The sequence below is a fragment of the Pseudophryne corroboree genome (assembly GCF_028390025.1).
Source record: "Pseudophryne corroboree isolate aPseCor3 chromosome 3 unlocalized genomic scaffold, aPseCor3.hap2 SUPER_3_unloc_18, whole genome shotgun sequence".
Lineage (NCBI taxonomy): Eukaryota > Metazoa > Chordata > Amphibia > Anura > Myobatrachidae > Pseudophryne > Pseudophryne corroboree.
The window spans coordinates 844,410-858,139 of NW_026967506.1; the positions used below are offsets into that span (position 1 = coordinate 844,410).

The following is a 13,730-nucleotide window of genomic DNA, read 5'->3' on the forward strand; positions in this document are numbered from 1 at the left end:
AGAGCAGAGTGGAGTATGGATGACTGGGAGTAGAGCAGAGTGGAGTATGGATGACTGTGAGTAGAGTAGAGCAGAGTGGAGTATGGATGCCTGGGAGTTGAGCAGAGTGGAGTATAGATGACTGGGAGTAGAGCAGAGTGGAGTATGGATGACTGGGAGTAGAGCAGAGTGGGGTATGGATGACTGGGAGTAGAACAGAGTGGAGTATGGATGACTGGGAGTAGAGCAGAGTGGGGTATGGATGACTGTGAGTAGAGTAGAGCAGAGTGGAGTATGGATGCCTGGGAGTTGAGCAGAGTGGAGTATAGATGACTGGGAGTAGAGCAGAGTGGAGTATGGATGACTGGGAGTAGAGCAGAGTGGGGTATGGATGACTGGGAGTAGAACAGAGTGGAGTATGGATGACTGGGAGTAGAGCAGAGTGGGGTATGGATGACTGTGAGTAGAGTAGAGCAGAGTGGAGCATGGATGCCTGGGAGTTGAGCAGAGTGGAGTATAGATGACTGGGAGTAGAGCAGAGTGGAGTATGGATGACTGGGAGTAGAGTAGAGTGGAGTATGGATGACTGGGAGTAGAGCAGAGTGGAGTATGGATGACTGGGAGTAGAGCAGAGTGGAGTATGGATTACTGGGAGTAGAGCAGAGTTGAGTATGGATGACTGGGAGTAGAGCAGAGTGGAGTATGGATGACTGGGAGTAGAGCAGAGTGGGGTATGGATGACTGGGAGTAGAGCAGAGTGGAGTATGGATGACTGGGAGTAGAGCAGAGTGGGGTATGGATGACTGGGAGTAGAGCAGAGTGGAGTATGGATGACTGGGAGTAGAGCAGAGTGGGGTATGGATGGCCGGGAGTACAGCAGAGTGGGGTATGGATGACTGGGAGTAGAGCAGAGTGGGGTATGGATGACTGGGAGTAGAGCAGAGTGGGGTATGGATGACTGTGAGTAGAGTAGAGCAGAGTGGAGTATGGATGCCTGGGAGTTGAGCAGAGTGGAGTATAGATGACTGGGAGTAGAGCAGAGTGGAGTATGGATGACCGGGAGTAGAGCAGAGTGGAGTATGGATGACTGGGAGTAGAGCAGAGTGGAGTATGGATGCCTGGGAGTTGAGCAGAGTGGAGTATGGATGACTGGGAGTAGAGCAGAGTGGAGTATGGATGACTGGGAGTAGAGCAGAGTGGAGTATGGATGACTGGGAGTAGAGCAGAGTGGGGTATGGATGACTGGGAGTAGAGCAGAGTGGAGTATGGATGACTGGGAGTAGAGCAGAGTGGAGTATGGATGACTGTGAGTAGAGCAGAGTGGGGTATGGATGACTGGGAGTAGAACAGAGTGGAGTATGGATGACTGGGAGTAGAGCAGAGTGGGGTATGGATGACTGGGAGTAGAGCAGAGTGGAGTATGGATGACTGGGAGTAGAGCAGAGTGGGGTATGGATGACTGGGAGTAGAGCAGAGTGGGGTATGGATGACTGTGAGTAGAGTAGAGCAGAGTGGAGTATGGATGACTGGGAGTAGAGCAGAGTGGAGTATACATGACTGGGAGTAGAGCAGAGTGGAGTATGGATGACTGGGAGTAGAGCAGAGTGGAGTATGAATGACTGGGAGTAGAGCAGAGTGGAGTATGGATTACTGGGAGTAGAGCAGAGTGGAGTATGGATGCCTGGGAGTTGAGCAGAGTGGAGTATGGATGACTGTGAGTAGAGTAGAGTGGAGTATGGATGACTGGGAGTAGAGCAGAGTGGAGTATGGATGACTGGGAGTAGAGCAGAGTGGAGTATGGATGACTGTGAGTAGAGTAGAGCAGAGTGGAGTATGGATGCCTGTGAGTTGAGCAGAGTGGAGTATAGATGACTGGGAGTAGAGCAGAGTGGAGTATGGATGACTGGGAGTAGAGCAGAGTGGGGTATGGATGACTGGGAGTAGAACAGAGTGGAGTATGGATGACTGGGAGTAGAGCAGAGTGGGGTATGGATGACTGTGAGTAGAGTAGAGCAGAGTGGAGTATGGATGCCTGGGAGTTGAGCAGAGTGGAGTATAGATGACTGGGAGTAGAGCAGAGTGGAGTATGGATGACTGGGAGTAGAGCAGAGTGGAGTATGAATGACTGGGAGTAGAGCAGAGTGAAGTATGGATGACTGGGAGTAGAGCAGAGTGGGGTATGGATGACTGGGAATAGAGCAGAGTGGGGTATGGATGACTGGGAGTAGAGCAGAGTGGGGTATGGATGACTGGGAGTAGAGCAGAGTGGAGTATGGATTACTGGGAGTAGAGCAGAGTGGAGTATGGATGCCTGGGAGTTGAGCAGAGTGGAGTATGGATGACTGTGAGTAGTGCAGAGTGGAGTATGGATGACTGGGAGTAGAGCAGAGTGGAGTATGGATGACTGGGAGTAGAGCAGAGTGGAGTATGGATGACTGTGAGTAGAGTAGAGCAGAGTGGAGTATGGATGCCTGGGAGTTGAGCAGAGTGGAGTATAGATGACTGGGAGTAGAGCAGAGTGGAGTATGGATGACTGGGAGTAGAGCAGAGTGGGGTATGGATGACTGGGAGTAGAACAGAGTGGAGTATGGATGACTGGGAGTAGAGCAGAGTGGGGTATGGATGACTGTGAGTAGAGTAGAGCAGAGTGGAGTATGGATGCCTGGGAGTTGAGCAGAGTGGAGTATAGATGACTGGGAGTAGAGCAGAGTGGAGTATGGATGACTGGGAGTAGAGCAGAGTGGGGTATGGATGACTGGGAGTAGAACAGAGTGGAGTATGGATGACTGGGAGTAGAGCAGAGTGGGGTATGGATGACTGTGAGTAGAGTAGAGCAGAGTGGAGCATGGATGCCTGGGAGTTGAGCAGAGTGGAGTATAGATGACTGGGAGTAGAGCAGAGTGGAGTATGGATGACTGGGAGTAGAGTAGAGTGGAGTATGGATGACTGGGAGTAGAGCAGAGTGGAGTATGGATGACTGGGAGTAGAGCAGAGTGGAGTATGGATTACTGGGAGTAGAGCAGAGTTGAGTATGGATGACTGGGAGTAGAGCAGAGTGGAGTATGGATGACTGGGAGTAGAGCAGAGTGGGGTATGGATGACTGGGAGTAGAGCAGAGTGGAGTATGGATGACTGGGAGTAGAGCAGAGTGGGGTATGGATGACTGGGAGTAGAGCAGAGTGGAGTATGGATGACTGGGAGTAGAGCAGAGTGGGGTATGGATGGCCGGGAGTACAGCAGAGTGGGGTATGGATGACTGGGAGTAGAGCAGAGTGGGGTATGGATGACTGGGAGTAGAGCAGAGTGGGGTATGGATGACTGTGAGTAGAGTAGAGCAGAGTGGAGTATGGATGCCTGGGAGTTGAGCAGAGTGGAGTATAGATGACTGGGAGTAGAGCAGAGTGGAGTATGGATGACCGGGAGTAGAGCAGAGTGGAGTATGGATGACTGGGAGTAGAGCAGAGTGGAGTATGGATGCCTGGGAGTTGAGCAGAGTGGAGTATGGATGACTGGGAGTAGAGCAGAGTGGAGTATGGATGACTGGGAGTAGAGCAGAGTGGAGTATGGATGACTGGGAGTAGAGCAGAGTGGGGTATGGATGACTGGGAGTAGAGCAGAGTGGAGTATGGATGACTGGGAGTAGAGCAGAGTGGAGTATGGATGACTGTGAGTAGAGCAGAGTGGGGTATGGATGACTGGGAGTAGAACAGAGTGGAGTATGGATGACTGGGAGTAGAGCAGAGTGGGGTATGGATGACTGGGAGTAGAGCAGAGTGGAGTATGGATGACTGGGAGTAGAGCAGAGTGGGGTATGGATGACTGGGAGTAGAGCAGAGTGGGGTATGGATGACTGTGAGTAGAGTAGAGCAGAGTGGAGTATGGATGACTGGGAGTAGAGCAGAGTGGAGTATACATGACTGGGAGTAGAGCAGAGTGGAGTATGGATGACTGGGAGTAGAGCAGAGTGGAGTATGAATGACTGGGAGTAGAGCAGAGTGGAGTATGGATTACTGGGAGTAGAGCAGAGTGGAGTATGGATGCCTGGGAGTTGAGCAGAGTGGAGTATGGATGACTGTGAGTAGAGTAGAGTGGAGTATGGATGACTGGGAGTAGAGCAGAGTGGAGTATGGATGACTGGGAGTAGAGCAGAGTGGAGTATGGATGACTGTGAGTAGAGTAGAGCAGAGTGGAGTATGGATGCCTGTGAGTTGAGCAGAGTGGAGTATAGATGACTGGGAGTAGAGCAGAGTGGAGTATGGATGACTGGGAGTAGAGCAGAGTGGGGTATGGATGACTGGGAGTAGAACAGAGTGGAGTATGGATGACTGGGAGTAGAGCAGAGTGGGGTATGGATGACTGTGAGTAGAGTAGAGCAGAATGGAGTATGGATGCCTGGGAGTTGAGCAGAGTGGAGTATAGATGACTGGGAGTAGAGCAGAGTGGAGTATGGATGACTGGGAGTAGAGCAGAGTGGGGTATGGATGACTGGGAGTAGAACAGAGTGGAGTATGGATGACTGGGAGTAGAGCAGAGTGGGGTATGGATGACTGTGAGTAGAGTAGAGCAGAGTGGAGTATTGATGCCTGGGAGTTGAGCAGAGTGGAGTATAGATGACTGGGAGTAGAGCAGAGTGGAGTATGGATGACTGGGAGTAGAGTAGAGTGGAGTATGGATGACTGAGAGTAGAGCAGAGTGGAGTATGGATGACTGGGAGTAGAGCAGAGTGGAGTATGGATTACTGGGAGTAGAGCAGAGTGGAGTATGGATGACTGGGAGTAGAGCAGAGTGGAGTATGGATGACTGGGAGTAGAGCAGAGTGGGGTATGGATGACTGGGAGTAGAGCAGAGTGGAGTATGGATGACTGGGAGTAGAGCAGAGTGGGGTATGGATGACTGGGAGTAGAGCAGAGTGGAGTATGGATGACTGGGAGTAGAGCAGAGTGGGGTATGGATGGCCGGGAGTACAGCAGAGTGGGGTATGGATGACTGGGAGTAGAGCAGAGTGGGGTATGGATGACTGGGAGTAGAGCAGAGTGGGGTATGGATGACTGTGAGTAGAGTAGAGCAGAGTGGAGTATGGATGCCTGGGAGTTGAGCAGAGTGGAGTATAGATGACTGGGAGTAGAGCAGAGTGGAGTATGGATGACCGGGAGTAGAGCAGAGTGGAGTATGGATGACTGGGAGTAGAGCAGAGTGGAGTATGGATGCCTGGGAGTTGAGCAGAGTGGAGTATGGATGACTGGGAGTAGAGCAGAGTGGAGTATGGATGACTGGGAGTAGAGCAGAGTGGAGTATGGATGACTGGGAGTAGAGCAGAGTGGGGTATGGATGACTGGGAGTAGAGCAGAGTGGAGTATGGATGACTGGGAGTAGAGCAGAGTGGGGTATGGATGACTGGGAGTAGAGCAGAGTGGGGTATGAATGACTGGGAGTAGAGCAGAGTGGAGTATGGATGACTGGGAGTAGAGCAGAGTGGAGTATGAATGACTGGGAGTAGAGCAGAGTGGAGTATGGATGACTGGGAGTAGAGCAGAGTGGGGTATGGATGACTGGGAGTAGAGCAGAGTGGGGTATGGATGACTGGGAGTAGAGCAGAGTGGGGTATGGATGACTGGGAGTAGAGCAGAGTGGAGTATGGATTACTGGGAGTAGAGCAGAGTGGAGTATGGATGCCTGGGAGTTGAGCAGAGTGGAGTATGGATGACTGTGAGTAGAGCAGAGTGGAGTATGGATGACTGGGAGTAGAGCAGAGTGGAGTATGGATGACTGGGAGTAGAGCAGAGTGGAGTATGGATGACTGTGAGTAGAGTAGAGCAGAGTGGAGTATGGATGCCTGGGAGTTGAGCAGAGTGGAGTATAGATGACTGGGAGTAGAGCAGTGTGGAGAATGGATGACTGGGAGTAGAGCAGAGTGGGGTATGGATGACTGGGAGTAGAACAGAGTGGAGTATGGATGACTGGGAGTAGAGCAGAGTGGGGTATGGATGACTGTGAGTAGAGTAGAGCAGAGTGGAGTATGGATGCCTGGGAGTTGAGCAGAGTGGAGTATAGATGACTGGGAGTAGAGCAGAGTGGAGTATGGATGACTGGGAGTAGAGCAGAGTGGAGTATGAATGACTGGGAGTAGAGCAGAGTGAAGTATGGATGACTGGGAGTAGAGCAGAGTGGGGTATGGATGACTGGGAGTAGAGCAGAGTGGGGTATGGATGACTGGGAGTAGAGCAGAGTGGGGTATGGATGACTGGGAGTAGAGCAGAGTGGAGTATGGATTACTGGGAGTAGAGCAGAGTGGAGTATGGATGCCTGGGAGTTGAGCAGAGTGGAGTATGGATGACTGTGAGTAGAGCAGAGTGGAGTATGAATGACTGGGAGTAGAGCAGAGTGGAGTATGGATGACTGGGAGTAGAGCAGAGTGGAGTATGGATGACTGTGAGTAGAGTAGAGCAGAGTGGAGTATGGATGCCTGGGAGTTGAGCAGAGTGGAGTATAGATGACTGGGAGTAGAGCAGAGTGGAGTATGGATGACTGGGAGTAGAGCAGAGTGGGGTATGGATGACTGGGAGTAGAACAGAGTGGAGTATGGATGACTGGGAGTAGAGCAGAGTGGGGTATGGATGACTGTGAGTAGAGTAGAGCAGAGTGGAGTATGGATGCCTGGGAGTTGAGCAGAGTGGAGTATAGATGACTGGGAGTAGAGCAGAGTGGAGTATGGATGACTGGGAGTAGAGCAGAGTGGGGTATGGATGACTGGGAGTAGAACAGAGTGGAGTATGGATGACTGGGAGTAGAGCAGAGTGGGGTATGGATGACTGTGAGTAGAGTAGAGCAGAGTGGAGTATGGATGCCTGGGAGTTGAGCAGAGTGGAGTATAGATGACTGGGAGTAGAGCAGAGTGGAGTATGGATGACTGGGAGTAGAGTAGAGTGGAGTATGGATGACTGGGAGTAGAGCAGAGTGGAGTATGGATGACTGGGAGTAGAGCAGAGTGGAGTATGGATTACTGGGAGTAGAGCAGAGTGGGGTATGGATGACTGGGAGTAGAACAGAGTGGAGTATGGATGACTGGGAGTAGAGCAGAGTGGGGTATGGATGACTGGGAGTAGAACAGAGTGGAGTATGGATGACTGGGAGTAGAGCAGAGTGGGGTATGGATGACTGTGAGTAGAGTAGAGCAGAGTGGAGTATTGATGCCTGGGAGTTGAGCAGAGTGGAGTATAGATGACTGGGAGTAGAGCAGAGTGGAGTATGGATGACTGGGAGTAGAGTAGAGTGGAGTATGGATGACTGAGAGTAGAGCAGAGTGGAGTATGGATGACTGGGAGTAGAGCAGAGTGGAGTATGGATTACTGGGAGTAGAGCAGAGTGGAGTATGGATGACTGGGAGTAGAGCAGAGTGGAGTATGGATGACTGGGAGTAGAGCAGAGTGGGGTATGGATGACTGGGAGTAGAGCAGAGTGGAGTATGGATGACTGGGAGTAGAGCAGAGTGGGGTATGGATGACTGGGAGTAGAGCAGAGTGGAGTATGGATGACTGGGAGTAGAGCAGAGTGGGGTATGGATGGCCGGGAGTACAGCAGAGTGGGGTATGGATGACTGGGAGTAGAGCAGAGTGGGGTATGGATGACTGGGAGTAGAGCAGAGTGGGATATGGATGACTGTGAGTAGAGTAGAGCAGAGTGGAGTATGGATGCCTGGGAGTTGAGCAGAGTGGAGTATAGATGACTTAGAGTAGAGCAGAGTGGAGTATGGATGACCGGGAGTAGAGCAGAGTGGAGTATGGATGACTGGGAGTAGAGCAGAGTGGAGTATGGATGCCTGGGAGTTGAGCAGAGTGGAGTATGGATGACTGGGAGTAGAGCAGAGTGGAGTATGGATGACTGGGAGTAGAGCAGAGTGGAGTATGGATGACTGGGAGTAGAGCAGAGTGGGGTATGGATGACTGGGAGTAGAGCAGAGTGGAGTATGGATGACTGGGAGTAGAGCAGAGTGGGGTATGGATGACTGGGAGTAGAGCAGAGTGGGGTATGAATGACTGGGAGTAGAGCAGAGTGGAGTATGGATGACTGGGAGTAGAGCAGAGTGGAGTATGAATGACTGGGAGTAGAGCAGAGTGGAGTATGGATGACTGGGAGTAGAGCAGAGTGGGGTATGGATGACTGGGAGTAGAGCAGAGTGGGGTATGGATGACTGGGAGTAGAGCAGAGTGGGGTATGGATGACTGGGAGTAGAGCAGAGTGGAGTATGGATTACTGGGAGTAGAGCAGAGTGGAGTATGGATGCCTGGGAGTTGAGCAGAGTGGAGTATGGATGACTGTGAGTAGAGCAGAGTGGAGTATGGATGACTGGGAGTAGAGCAGAGTGGAGTATGGATGACTGGGAGTAGAGCAGAGTGGAGTATGGATGACTGTGAGTAGAGTAGAGCAGAGTGGAGTATGGATGCCTGGGAGTTGAGCAGAGTGGAGTATAGATGACTGGGAGTAGAGCAGTGTGGAGAATGGATGACTGGGAGTAGAGCAGAGTGGGGTATGGATGACTGGGAGTAGAACAGAGTGGAGTATGGATGACTGGGAGTAGAGCAGAGTGGGGTATGGATGACTGTGAGTAGAGTAGAGCAGAGTGGAGTATGGATGCCTGGGAGTTGAGCAGAGTGGAGTATGGATGACTGGGAGTAGAGCAGAGTGGAGTATGGATGACTGGGAGTAGAGCAGAGTGGAGTATGAATGACTGGGAGTAGAGCAGAGTGAAGTATGGATGACTGGGAGTAGAGCAGAGTGGGGTATGGATGACTGGGAGTAGAGCAGAGTGGGGTATGGATGACTGGGAGTAGAGCAGAGTGGGGTATGGATGACTGGGAGTAGAGCAGAGTGGAGTATGGATTACTGGGAGTAGAGCAGAGTGGAGTATGGATGCCTGGGAGTTGAGCAGAGTGGAGTATGGATGACTGTGAGTAGAGCAGAGTGGAGTATGGATGACTGGGAGTAGAGCAGAGTGGAGTATGGATGACTGGGAGTAGAGCAGAGTGGAGTATGGATGACTGTGAGTAGAGTAGAGCAGAGTGGAGTATGGATGCCTGGGAGTTGAGCAGAGTGGAGTATAGATGACTGGGAGTAGAGCAGAGTGGAGTATGGATGACTGGGAGTAGAGCAGAGTGGGGTATGGATGACTGGGAGTAGAACAGAGTGGAGTATGGATGACTGGGAGTAGAGCAGAGTGGGGTATGGATGACTGTGAGTAGAGTAGAGCAGAGTGGAGTATGGATGCCTGGGAGTTGAGCAGAGTGGAGTATAGATGACTGGGAGTAGAGCAGAGTGGAGTATGGATGACTGGGAGTAGAGCAGAGTGGGGTATGGATGACTGGGAGTAGAACAGAGTGGAGTATGGATGACTGGGAGTAGAGCAGAGTGGGGTATGGATGACTGTGAGTAGAGTAGAGCAGAGTGGAGTATGGATGCCTGGGAGTTGAGCAGAGTGGAGTATAGATGACTGGGAGTAGAGCAGAGTGGTGTATGGATGACTGGGAGTAGAGTAGAGTGGAGTATGGATGACTGGGAGTAGAGCAGAGTGGAGTATGGATGACTGGGAGTAGAGCAGAGTGGAGTATGGATTACTGGGAGTAGAGCAGAGTTGAGTATGGATGACTGGGAGTAGAGCAGAGTGGAGTATGGATGACTGGGAGTAGAGCAGAGTGGGGTATGGATGACTGGGAGTAGAGCAGAGTGGAGTATGGATGACTGGGAGTAGAGCAGAGTGGGGTATGGATGACTGGGAGTAGAGCAGAGTGGAGTATGGATGACTGGGAGTAGAGCAGAGTGGGGTATGGATGGCCGGGAGTACAGCAGAGTGGGGTATGGATGACTGGGAGTAGAGCAGAGTGGGGTATGGATGACTGGGAGTAGAGCAGAGTGGGGTATGGATGACTGTGAGTAGAGTAGAGCAGAGTGGAGTATGGATGCCTGGGAGTTGAGCAGAGTGGAGTATAGATGACTGGGAGTAGAGCAGAGTGGAGTATGGATGACCGGGAGTAGAGCAGAGTGGAGTATGGATGACTGGGAGTAGAGCAGAGTGGAGTATGGATGCCTGGGAGTTGAGCAGAGTGGAGTATGGATGACTGGGAGTAGAGCAGAGTGGAGTATGGATGACTGGGAGTAGAGCAGAGTGGAGTATGGATGACTGGGAGTAGAGCAGAGTGGGGTATGGATGACTGGGAGTAGAGCAGAGTGGAGTATGGATGACTGGGAGTAGAGCAGAGTGGAGTATGGATGACTGTGAGTAGAGCAGAGTGGGGTATGGATGACTGGGAGTAGAACAGAGTGGAGTATGGATGACTGGGAGTAGAGCAGAGTGGGGTATGGATGACTGGGAGTAGAGCAGAGTGGAGTATGGATGACTGGGAGTAGAGCAGAGTGGGGTATGGATGACTGGGAGTAGAGCAGAGTGGGGTATGGATGACTGTGAGTAGAGTAGAGCAGAGTGGAGTATGGATGACTGGGAGTAGAGCAGAGTGGAGTATACATGACTGGGAGTAGAGCAGAGTGGAGTATGGATGACTGGGAGTAGAGCAGAGTGGAGTATGAATGACTGGGAGTAGAGCAGAGTGGGGTATGGATGACTGGGAGTAGCGCAGAGTGGAGTATGGATGCCTGGGAGTTGAGCAGAGTGGAGTATAGATGACTGGGAGTAGAGCAGAGTGGAGTATGGATGACTGGGAGTAGAGCAGAGTGGAGTATGGATGACTGGGAGTAGAGCAGAGTGGGGTATGGATGACTGGGAGTAGAGCAGAGTGGAGTATGGATGACTGGGAGTAGAGCAGAGTGGGGTATGGATGACTGGGAGTAGAGCAGAGTGGGGTATGGATGACTGTGAGTAGAGTAGAGCAGAGTGGAGTATGGATGACTGGGAGTAGAGCAGAGTGGAGTATACATGACTGGGAGTAGAGCAGAGTGGAGTATGGATGACTGGGAGTAGAGCAGAGTGGAGTATGGATGACTGGGAGTAGAGCAGAGTGGAGTATGGATGACTGGGAGTAGAGCAGAGTGGAGTATGGATGACTGGGAGTAGAGCAGAGTGGAGTATGGATGACTGGGAGTAGAGCAGAGTGGGCGATGGATGACCAGGTGTAGAGCAGAGGTGAGTATGGATAATAAGGTGGAGTAACTCAGGATATGTGCTTTGGGTAGATCTGGGTGGGTAGGTACCATGGGATACAAGAGAATGAAGGTAGATTTCTCTCTTTATTGTTCTTTTGGTATGAATGGAAGTTGGGCCAAAGTAGCTAAAGTACAGAAGGAGAAGTATGGACTGTCAATGTCTACTGCAATACAGTGTGATGATTGGTTAGATCTTGGTTGTATCTGTTCTGACATTGGAGCCTTGCAGAATGAGGCACCTAGAGTCCATGTTACCCCTCCCAGCACTGGAGATGGCCGCTGAAGTGGCAATGGACAGTTATAGGCTGAAGCCCAGCAGAGACGGCCACAGAACAACGTACTGTATGTAAATTGGTGATAAAAGCTAGTCAGGAATTACACATTGTTTCCCATAGATATCACCATGTGTAGATCACACCTGATAAGCTCATGCAGAGGCCTCCCATGAGAGAAAGCTACAACACCTGCATGGAGTGTGACATTTCATTCATCCCATAAAAATATACCCAGTAATTGTTTATTTCTTCCAAAATTTACAGTATTGAAAAATTGGGATCTTCCTGTAAAAAAGGAGTCATGGATGTCTCGTCACAGATTCCCACATCTGACTCACCTTCCGGCTCCAGATCCAGGCAGGGGTGAGACACATTATGCGGGTCTGGGAATCCATTGCATTGGACAACAGTCCTGTAGTATTTGGCAGAATCTTTAGGGGTACGAGGCAGAGCTGGGTCAGTGAAATTCACATAGTACAATCCGAACCTTTCCGTGTACCCTTCGGCCCACTCAAAGTTATCCATCAGAGACCATGCCGAGTACCCCCGGAGGTCCACACCATCATACCTGATAGCTGTGTAGTACAAAAATAGAGTACGGTTATTTGGAAAACCACTTCTTTTGTTTGGCCGAAAATTCTAATTTTAGATAAAGAAGACATTGTGTTTTACGCAAGGAATAAAGAGATATCAGCTTTGAGCAAATATTAAATTCCCTTACCTTTTAGGGCCTTGTTGATATAATGTTTGTAGTAATGTTCTCTCCATATGTCGTTCAAGTTTGTCCCCCGTTCAGATATACCGTTCTCCGTTATGTAAATAGGGGGGTTGTTAAATTCTTCCTTTATCCAGTTTAATAATCTCCGAAGGCCAAACGGTGTTATTCTTAACCAAGAGCTACCAGATCCGAGCCAGGATCGGTCACTCATGACATAAACCCCTCTGGAATGATGTACAGGACACAAGTTATGTTTATTGGAGAATATGTACATTTAAGGCTTTATTTAACATTTGATGCATTTAGGGTGCGTCAGATGCACCAATATCTATAGCTACGCACAACCATACACAAGCTGCTGTAGTGTTCGGGAAGTCACAATATAATGCAATGATGTGTCCTATATATCAGAGAGAATAGTGCGCTGACAGTGTTATTAATAAATGGAAAATCATATTTTCCTTATATGTATAACAATGCATCGAACATATGTCCATGACTTGACATAATACAACCTAATGTGTGAGGAACAACTTGCTGGAGAAGTCACTACACAAGCAGTAATATGAAAGAGATAAATAGGGATGCTAATGACATGATTGTCATCATTCTCACCCATCATTCATCATCCATCATGCATAAACAATCATTTCTCATGCATCATCTCCATCTATCATTTCTCATCCATCATTCATCATCATCTATCATGCATACATCATCTTTCATTAGTCTTCATCCATCATTTCTCATTCATTATTTATCATCCATCATTCATCATGTATCAATCATCCTTCATTACACATCATTCATCATCTCCATCCATCATTCATTTATCTTTCATCATGCATAGATCATTAATTATTCATCATTTATTGTTTATCATTCATCATCATCATCATCATCACTCATCAGCCACCATTTCTCATCCATCATTTATCATTCTCATCCATCATTCTTCATGCATACCCCATAATTTCTCATTCATCATCTCCATCTATCATTTCTCATCTATAATTCTCATCCATCATTCATCATCCATCATTCTCATCCATCATGCATAAACCATCATTTCTCATTCATCATCTCCATCTATCTTTTTTCATCCATAATTCTCATCCATCATTCTCATCCATCATGCATCATGCATAGATCATTTAACATTCATCATCATCATCATCATCAACAATCGTCAGCCACCATTTCTCATCCATCATGCTCATCCATCATTCATCATGCATAAACCACCATTTCTCATTCATCATTCATCATGCATACACCATAATTTCTCATTCATCATCTCCATCAACTATTTTTCATCCATCATTCATCACCATCTATCATACTTATATCATCTTTCATCATGCTTATTCATCTTTCATCATCTATCATTTCTAATTCAATATCTCAGTCCATCATTGTTTATCATTCATCATTAGTCATCATCATCATTCATTGTCATCATCCAACATTTCTCATTCATTATCTCTCATTCATCCATCCATCATGTATCAATCATCATTCATCATCATCTCATTGCACATTCATCATCTCCATCCATCATTTGTTTATCTTCCAACATTCATCATGCATAGATCATTAGTTATTCATCA

General features: G+C 49.0%; 1 protein-coding gene across 1 annotated transcript in view; it reads right to left on the bottom strand.

Moving 5' to 3' along the window:
* Nucleotides 1-13,730, bottom strand: part of LOC134983550 (lactase/phlorizin hydrolase-like) — a 91,913-nt gene that overhangs the window by 22,165 nt on the left and 56,018 nt on the right. Inside the window, exons 11-12 of the mRNA XM_063949198.1 lie at nt 12,124-12,344; nt 11,741-11,977 (exon numbers count right to left, since the gene is read on the bottom strand). Of these exons, the coding sequence (XP_063805268.1) occupies nt 11,741-11,977; nt 12,124-12,344 (458 nt within the window). The remainder of the gene's footprint in view (nt 1-11,740; nt 11,978-12,123; nt 12,345-13,730) is intronic.